Source organism: Plectropomus leopardus, chromosome 23 (genome assembly GCF_008729295.1).
Source record: "Plectropomus leopardus isolate mb chromosome 23, YSFRI_Pleo_2.0, whole genome shotgun sequence".
NCBI lineage: Eukaryota > Metazoa > Chordata > Actinopteri > Perciformes > Serranidae > Plectropomus > Plectropomus leopardus.
The window spans coordinates 8191406-8200926 of NC_056485.1; the positions used below are offsets into that span (position 1 = coordinate 8191406).

General features: G+C 41.0%; 1 protein-coding gene across 1 annotated transcript in view; it reads right to left on the reverse strand.

Annotated features, from left to right (window-relative positions):
* plcb3 (phospholipase C, beta 3 (phosphatidylinositol-specific)) overlaps nt 1-1087 on the reverse strand; it is a 53675-nt gene extending 52588 nt beyond the window's left edge. Inside the window, exon 1 of the mRNA XM_042511910.1 lies at nt 483-1087. Coding sequence (XP_042367844.1) covers nt 483-581 — 99 coding nt within the window. The 5' untranslated portion in view covers nt 582-1087. The remainder of the gene's footprint in view (nt 1-482) is intronic.
* Between the last annotated feature and the right edge of the window lie 8434 nt (nt 1088-9521).

Consider the following 9521-nt stretch of genomic DNA (forward strand, 5'->3'; position numbering starts at 1 on the left):
CAAAAATCCCTCAAAAACAGGTAACATCACCCAGTCAGGTGCTTTCTGCTCTATTCCTCTGGGGGAAAATGAGGAAAGTACAGAAAGAAATAGGAGAAAACGTAGGTGAAAAGAGGGCGTAAGAGGGCGTCTGAACTGAACCTGAGCCCGAGCAAAAACCGGCCTGACAAGAATTCAACACAACACACACATTCAAGCACTGCTGCCTGCTGGCAACTAAATGGGAGTCTTCTACTCCAGTATCTGATTAACACACACTCGCAGATATAGCTGGCTCCTGGGGGGGGGGGGGCTGTGCACACACCTGCACACACCTTATCTGTATCTTTGTCACGCACAGTGGTCCCGTGTGTCACTTCACAACCCTACTGTCAAAGGCTGTCATGTTCTGTTGTCTGACGTCTGGAGCACGAGTCGTTTCACTTTAACACATGTATTGAGAGCTGTCTGAGAACGCAAACAAGTTTCAAAACATTTCTCACCTCGTCCCATTTGATGAATTTGCCCCCTTTCTTCAGCGCTTCGTGGACGGACACGGGTTTGAGCTGCAGCGCGTGGACTCCCGGCTTGGCCCCGGCCATGGCGAGGGACTCCCTGCCCGGGTGCCAACGCCTAAACCCCGGCTACGGCGAGCTGGACTCCTCGGAAGGAACAAAAACTGCTCTTCCTTCCTCTGCTTCCACCCCGGAGCTGCTTCTTCTTTTCCGGGGAGAGCGTGAATTGAAAGGTGAAGGGGAGGGGAAAGTTTTTCAGACGCCGACCTCAAAAGTTAGTGAAGCTCACCGCGAGTTTGAAGAACATGAGGAGTAAAATCCAGAGAGAGAAAGACAGGAGGGTTTCAGCGCGCACCGCCGCTGTCTTGTCCGCGTGCACGCAACGCGGTGGCGCGCTTCCAACTCCACTTCTTTTATTATAGGCTTTGATTCATGTATTTGTTTGTTTATGCAGGATCCTTTAATCGCGCACTTGAGCCCGCGGAGAGATCCTTTCCTTCCTTCCTTCCATCTGGTCGACCCCTCTCCTGTCCTCTCGCTCCTCTAGCAACTTTCTCCGCTTCCTCTCTCTCTTGTCGCCTCCAACGCGTTTGTTCGTTTCTCCTCCTCCTCTCCTCCCTGCATGTTTTCTCTGAAAAAAAATCGAAGATTTTGAGAGGAGTGAGTGAGAGAGAAGGACAGCGTCAGATAGTGCTGAGTGAATGAGAAATGAGACAGGAGGGGGGAGTCAAGAGTTTGTGTAAAAGGGGTGTGTTTTAATTCAGTTCCTCTGCCTGTACTTATGTATTATAGGCTATTTATTGAGAACAAGATAGTCATTTGAGTTTTTTGGGGATAATTTATGTGTTTTTGCATAATCTTATGCATTTTTGGGTTTTTTTTTGTGTGTCTTTGTAGTTGTTTTTACCCATTTTGTAGTCATATTGTGTCTCTCTGTGGTCTTTTTGTGTCTATTTGTGGTCATTTTAAGTCCTTTGCACTTACATTCAGTAGGGAAGACGGGGGACGCAACACTTTTTGAATTTCTCTAAATAACTCAGAGATTATTTGGACTACAGCAAACTAATTTTTACACTTCCATACCAAGACATATCATTTACAATATTTATTTGAATGGAATAAGTCAGATGTTACAACTGACCCTAACCTTGGGAACAGTAGCAACATGACAAAGGGAAGGTTGCAACGTGTCAAAACTTCATCAAATTTCATTTTCAACTTTTGCTCTGTCTCAAAAAGTATGTTGCAAATGTGCATTGCTGTACAGTTTTATTATCAATTTATTTATACAATAATATTATAGTTCTGAATTATTTAGTAAGTAGACATCATACAACCTGTCCAGTGTTGCAAACATCCCCAGTCTTCTCTACTGAGTAACATTTCACCACCGTTTATTCACTTTCTTGTTGAGAGCCAGCAGCGCCAGGTTACAAAATCCACCTAACATCATCAATCTTCTCATCTAACTCTTGGCAAGGAAGTGAATAAATGTATTTCCCAAAATGTAAAACACTTTTTTCAAGGGGCCTCAAACCAAAAAGCTCAGGAACCACTGACATGGCAAGGAAATATTAGAGTAACTCCTACTTACTGTAGTCTGCAGACTGAAAAGGGCTGTTTTAGTTCTTCAAATTACCTTTTTCTTTAATTGCTTTAAACTGTTTTCCCGAGTGCTGACAGTGACAGATTACCTGTGTATCCAGAAATCTTATTACAAACACAGTAGTAGTTATTGGAAATAGACAGTATTAAGTTTAGAGGTAACTTTGAACATGGTTGTGCCAGATTGTGAAATTAAAGATTTTTATAAATGATGATTTTAAATCTGCATCATATAAACAGGAAATAATTTAGAGGATTTGGATTAGATAAGGTAACTGAAGCCACTGTAAGTCATCAGGTAACTTTCCTCTGTCTCTTCATCAGAGGCAGCGTATCATGTTTTAAGAAGCATGAGTGCAAAGGAGGCTGCACAATTACGATCCCTACCAAATCCGGCTGCCAAGCAACATTACAACTTGGACTTCTCATAAAAAAACCTACAGAGCAACAGCTTTTTTGGAAACCGTTGCCATTCTCCAACTCCCTAACTACACCCGGCAGGAATGTCTGCTATGCTGCAGCCTGCTGACTGCCTGATGGTGTGTTTTTCCTTGAACCAAAACCATAGCGAGGAGGAGGAAATCCAAAGAAAACGAACAGGAATCAATCAGAAATAATCTATTATGAAGACAAAATTCCATGAATTTATCTAGAAAGTGCCGGTGCAAGTGTTACATGACCATGAGGGGTTACACGCACCCAGTGGAAGATACATCGTTTAACAATTCAGAAAGTCAACAGGCCAGAAGTGATGTGAGTGTGTGTGTGTGTGTGCATGTGCGCGTGTGTGTTTGTATATATGAGCTGTGTGCGTTTCAATCTGTAACTGAGTCAAGGTAGACTTTGTTAATTTGATCCTAATATTTCAGTCTGGAACAAAGCTGGAAAGTGACCGACAAAAACTTGAATTCCCCCCCTCATACTATCCACACACGCAAAGCCTAGTAGTCATCTACATTTACTCATGTCTTGTGTCTTGTTGCCTAATTCCATATTTATTCAGACGATCATGTACACCATGTCCTTCTGACCAATGGGAGAGAGACACCTGTTGAAAGGAGAGAGCAGGAGATAAGGGAAAACACAGAGGAGGAGAGAGGGAGTGTTTTTATCTTGGACAGAGAAACCTAAAGAGAGAATGTATCAGTCAAAAGAGAGAGAGAACAGAGTGTTGAATGGAGGGAGGAGGATGTCTATTGACACCACAGGTGCTTGCACTTCAACTGCAGCATTCAACGGAACATCGTCTGGCAAAAAAGAAATCCATTTGTGTGTATGAGTGTGTGTGCATTTTATTATGCACCAGAGAAACATAATATCTCTGCTTATGCATGTGTCCCGTGCTGTTGAAAGGATGCATATTCATGTGTCCATCTTGTATTTGTTTGTTGTCATTTGAGAGGTTGTGTGTGTGTGTGTGTGTGTGTGTGTGTGTGTGTGTAAGATCAGATTAATCAAGTCTACGTGGACTCAGTTACAGCCCAGACTCAAACACTCACAGCTCATATATACGAAGAAACACAACCACACACAATCACCTCAATGCCAATCTGTCTAGCTCCTGAATTGTTAAACAGTGAATCTCCCACAGGATTTGTGCACAACTATCAGATGGATTGCTATGAAATTTGGTAGCCCACAGACATTCATGGTCCTTAGAGGATGAATCATAAGCCTCTTTCCCACTGGAACCTACCAACAACCACTAATATTCAATGGGAAAGGTTCCAATCGGCTTTCACAAATGACTTTATAGTAATCACAGGTATTTATCAGCTCAATCTCCTAACAGCTCCGATCAGCAGTGACAGAAATATGACACACAGGCAAACGTGTTAAATCTGAAATAATGTCATGAAATGATGGGCCACCATGAAATACCGTCCACCTCCATCCAAGCAGCGCTATAATATTGTACAAAATTAGTCGGCACTGAGTTTGAAATAGAGACTGAAGTAGTAGTTCAAATAAAGAAGTAACCACTGTAATATTTTCACTGGCCTCCATGCTGCTTTCTATTGTAACCTATTTTACGTTGCATCAGTGATGTCAAACATAAGACACAAGTAAAAAAACATAACGGCTTACTTACCTTCTGCAGAGCCGTGTACACAGCTCTATTCTACTAGCGATAGGAAAGGAATCTGTTGCATTATTTCACCAGGAGTTTACCTCTAGCGCAAACAGCAGGTTAAAGTTTTCACTTAATTGAGGGTTCCAACATATTTTTCTGGACTAAATTTTCCATAACTTTTCAAGGACCCATAATAAAAACTTTTGTCTGACTTTTTAACATATCAGAGTCAAACATAATTTCAGCTACATGTAGGGAGTGACAGAAGGGTATAATGGAGAAACATCTGTAATGGTAAATGAAATGTCACACATCAACACATATTAGAGTGTGATGTTGATAGCCACAGAGAAAAAAATGCCGTGTTGTTGCCTTAGATGTAAGTTTATCCATGAAAGATCACGGTAACAGTTTCATTACACACAAAAGTCAATGACTTTTCCACAACGGGCAGTGATTCTTTTCAATTGGTATTGAAATGCATGTTTCCAAAATGATGTCTCCTGATGACCTGACACCCTGACATTTCCTGTAGCCCTGCCAGCAGGTTTACATTTTTGGTTTTCAGTGACATGTCCCGACAACTACAGACTAGGTTGCCATGAAACAGCTGCAGTGTCCTTACAAGCCCTCTCCATAAGACCACAAAAGAAATGGGTAATGCTGCGAGAGGAAAGAGAGCAAAAGAGGACAAGCAGAGCATAAGGGAGTATGATTTTGGGGAAAAAAGAGGATGATTTAAGGGGGGATGAGGGGAATGAGAGGGACAGAGACGGTTTCTTTTCATGGGAAACGTATCTGTAGCAAATGCGAGACCAAATCATGTTCAGGTATTTATTGTTTTTGTGTTCGTTTTAACAAGGAAGCCAAGATGTTACGTCTTATCTGTTATCTGTTTCACATACAATGGTGTACAAATTTTGAAAATAAAGAGTAAGAGAAGACTATAGGGAAAAAGGAAAGGGGTAAGCGTCGGCCTGTTAATAAAGAGGGTTATGAAAAGAGACAAAAGGGGGACAACAGAGGTTAAAAATGGAATAAACTGAGGGACAGACGCATGGAAAAGATGTTGTAGAGAAAGGGAAGACCCCCAGCCACTCCTCTCTCTCTCTCTCTCTCTCTCTCTCTCTCCCTTTCTTTCCCTCTCTCTAGTAACAGCCAGATCTTTCTCTCCAACGCAAAGCCAAGGACTCACAAAGACACATTGTATGAGGACACAGGCATATTCACTCTCTCGCCACACACTGCCCCCTCTCCGCACACACCCACACACTTTGCACGCAAAGAAACACACAAGCATGTACAGTATACACACCAGCTTTAATAAGAAAGGCCTGACTCAGTCAACAGTGGCAATAAAACTTGATCAGATTACTCTCCACAGCGCTGCAGAGATTTTGGCCTGAAGTCGCTAACAGTTCGCTGGAGACTGAACCCATCTGCCTCCACAGCACTGCACAATTATTGTTGAGAAAGAGCCACGGTGTGGGCATGTGTGCAAATTACTGATTACAGTTTTCCCCAGAAGAGGCATTCATGGACAATGCAGACGGATGTGATGACCGAAAACCAAACAGTCTTTCACGATAGTTTCATTCATCATCATCCACTCTGTCTAAATTAGCTGAACTCCAGCTGTCAATCTCTTCCCTGCAGCCTCATAATGCTCCACATGGGGGACCCAACTCAAGATTTTGACTCCTTTCAAAAAAGCTACAAAATTATCCTGTACTGCCATCTAGTGGCTGCATGGTGGCACTGCCCTCCTATCTGTGCAGGTCAGCTGGATTGTGTAACAGCTAAGAATGTGGATGAACTAGTTTTAGCTGTGCTTCAGTAAGTTGTCCTCTGCTGTGAGACCACTGGGGGTGTAACCTACCTGTGCATGTGCACACCTGTCAATCACAACAATCTGTGTTAGGTGTATTTGCACAGGTGAATCAAGGTAAAATCATTGTGTATACAGTCACACACTACAAATAAACACAGGCTGAAGCGAAACTCTGATGTACCATTGAGAGAGACTGATTTGGATTTGGATTGTTTTATATTATTATTGTTTGTCATTTAAGTTGTTTATATGTGCCGATTTCGCTCATCAGTTCTTATTGTTTGGAACAAGTAATACCAACAACAATAATAACTAATAATTGACTGGCTATATGTGAGTATGTATTTTTCTTTGTTTCAGCCATCATGTCAATTAATGACTAAAAAAAACTGACTTGACCTCCTTGTGGAAAAATTAAGGAGAAAAAATAATGTGTTTATAATGATGAACAAGTTGTATTCTTACTCATAGAAAAAATGTTCAAGGGCAAGGTGAATACAAATGTACTGAGAAAAAACCGTCCAGGTTGTCTCTCAAAGCTGACAACTCGGCTGAAAGTGCTCAACAGTTCCCCCCTGTGGGTGGATGACTTCCTCTCCTGGCTGCTTTATGGGAACAAAGAAGAGAGGTCTGTTTCTTTGAGAGCCAGGCCAGGCTCCAGTAGTCCATGTAGAATATATTGATAAATAGTAAGTGAAAGTCTGGTTTACACAGTCAAGTTGCACCAGCTGCTTGAGGTTAAAATGCTGTACAGGCAAACTATAGAAGAGGAAGTCAAGACTGAGACTACACCTACAAATTTGGTTCTTTCACTTTTGTTCTTACTTTACACGTCTTTGCAGTACCTCACTTTGGTGACTTTTGTTTTCGCTTGTAATAGAGTTTTGTTCTGTTTTTTTGTTTTTTACCAGATTTCAATGTTGTTGCTTTTACTGATTATAAGTTTTGCTTTTGCACACCCAAAGAAGTGTTTACCCTTTGAAAGGTGATTTCTTTCAAAAACAGGGGAGGAAGGCAATGACCAAGGGAAGCAGAAATTTAAAAAAAAAACCTCAAAACAGAGCAAAAAGGATTAACAAAGAAACAAATATATAAGAAAAGTAAAAGAAAATTTTAAAAAATAATAATTCAAGCAGAACAACACGTAATTATGATAATTGTAAATATAGTTTTTCCCTATTCTTTTTTCCTTTTGTCGCCAGTCATTTTATCCCAGCTTTTTAAAAAAAAAAATAATTTTTTTTAATCTACTAATTTCTTGCAATTTGTAGAACATTTTACATCAAGTTGCTGATTGACTTTTTCCCCATATTTTTAAAACAAATCACACAAGTTGCTCAGGGTTCAAAGGTTTAAATACTTGAAAGGCGTCTGAAAGACGCACAAGGAAAGTGTTGTCGCTCAAGGTTTCAAAGAGTTAAATGGGGGAAATCCTGACTGGCTTCTTGCAGGAGAAAACCATGTCACTGTGGAGCCATGGACTGCTTAGGACTATGGTTACATAAGTGTTAGCAGATCTGTGTCATGTATAGGTCTCCCACAGAGCTTAAGCCTCAGACATATCCACTATACAATCTAATAAGCTCAGTTTTATGGCTGTTGCAAGCTTGAGGTTCTTAGTGAGATTATTTGAGCTCATGACATGACGCTTTCTCATGCATCATACCCTATACACTGGCTTTGTGCATTTCACTCCCCCCAAGGCCACCACAGTTTCAGAGTTTCCATGTTGCATGCTAACATTATACTAACTTCCTCTCCACACTGTATGTCTGACATGAAGTGGAAAAGACCTGAATATCACTGACAGGTCTTGCAGATGCACAGTCTGCATATGCATTTTATTGTTTTACCTGGTGTCCCACTGGGGTTGTGCCATGTGTTTTTGCATAGTGACTGCATGGGTGTGTGTGTGTGTGTGTGTGTGTGTGTGTGAGTATTTTTATATGCACACGTGATTGTTTCAGTTACCATTTGTGTATGAGTGTGTGTTGGTCTGTCTGTGCTTACTCAACTGTAAGTTTCAGACATGCTCACTGAATAATTCACGTTTTTATGTCTTGTTGCCATGGTTGTCTCGGAAATGGCTGCTTGGGCCGGTGCGATACACACACACACAGACACACACACACACACACACACACAAATATGAGCATGTTGACAGATGTGAACACCCCCATACACTCTCCAAAGGAGGGAGAGAGTCAGACATTATGAATTCGCTCTCCTTCTTTTTACCTCCCCCCTCACTTCACACTCCTATTATTATTAAAACTCTTGTTATTAACCAGCCTGGCCGGGGTGCGGGGTTCCCTGCTGTGACAACACAATGGACAGACTGTGAAAAAATGGGGACTGGTTTCCTGTAAATGGAACACCTCTAGTGGTTTTTATCTCTGATGAAGCTTTTAGAGATGAAGCGTAAAAGTTAAATTCCAAAAATGAACGCAAACATGAGTATCCAGCTGCTTCTAATTTATGGTAATCTTAGAGGAGAAAAAAATACATTTAGCAAACACTGAACACATACAACAATCTTTTTTTGTATACTGTCATTTATAGGCTTTAACTGTGAAATCGAGGTGTGAAATCTTGTCTGTATACATTTCACACATTCCAGAGGAGACATTTGTTATAAAACTAGTCAAATGAGCATTCAGATACCAAGTGTTTAAAGTACAGGCCCCAGGCCAAACTGGCAATTTGTCTAAGGACAAAGTGTTGCACAATGCACTGCAAGCCATGCATTGTAAAGCCTAATGATTTGCCTCTAATGGTGAAGACAATGACAAATAATAGGCCATTTAAAAAGTCAAAATTTGTTAAAGGTTGGGCTATAGAATAAGGCTGAATAGGCCATTGTGGATAATGACTTTAAAGGGGAATACCACCTAAATTAGGAATTTATTTTTATGACTTAGGAAAGTTCAATCAATACTTGTGAACACAAGCTGTTCTCTTTCAAAGCCAGAAACCAGAGAAAGAAGTCTCAAACTTGTAAAATCATCGAGTATAAAGACTGGAGCTGCGCCATCGCCAATAAATGTGAGCTTGAATTAGTGCGCTCAGTTCTGAAACAGAATGTACCCACAGACATAACAATGTCCTGGCTGCTCTCTCTGTCATCTTAAACATCGTTCCCTGTCATTGGAGCAGCTCCAGACGTTATGCCCTATGACAGTGATGCTCCGCTTATGACCTGTGGAGCAAATCTGGCCCCAAATGAGGTGCCAGGAGGCCCCCCAACTGTTTTCTAATTCACAATAGAAATAAAATGATTCACACATGGAATTGTTTTTGTACTTTTAATAAACACAAGATGCCAGAGTGCATAAAAAAGTATCGAAATAGAGCTTGTTTATTTCTTTTTTTAAAAAGTGCCAGTGGAAGATCCCCTGCACCCTCGACAGCGGCCCTAGTTAAGCCCCTAATGTCCTAAAATCCTAGAAACATTGCAAAATCCTAGAAATGTCCTAAAATCCTAGAAACATCGTAAAATCCTAGAAATGTCCTGAAA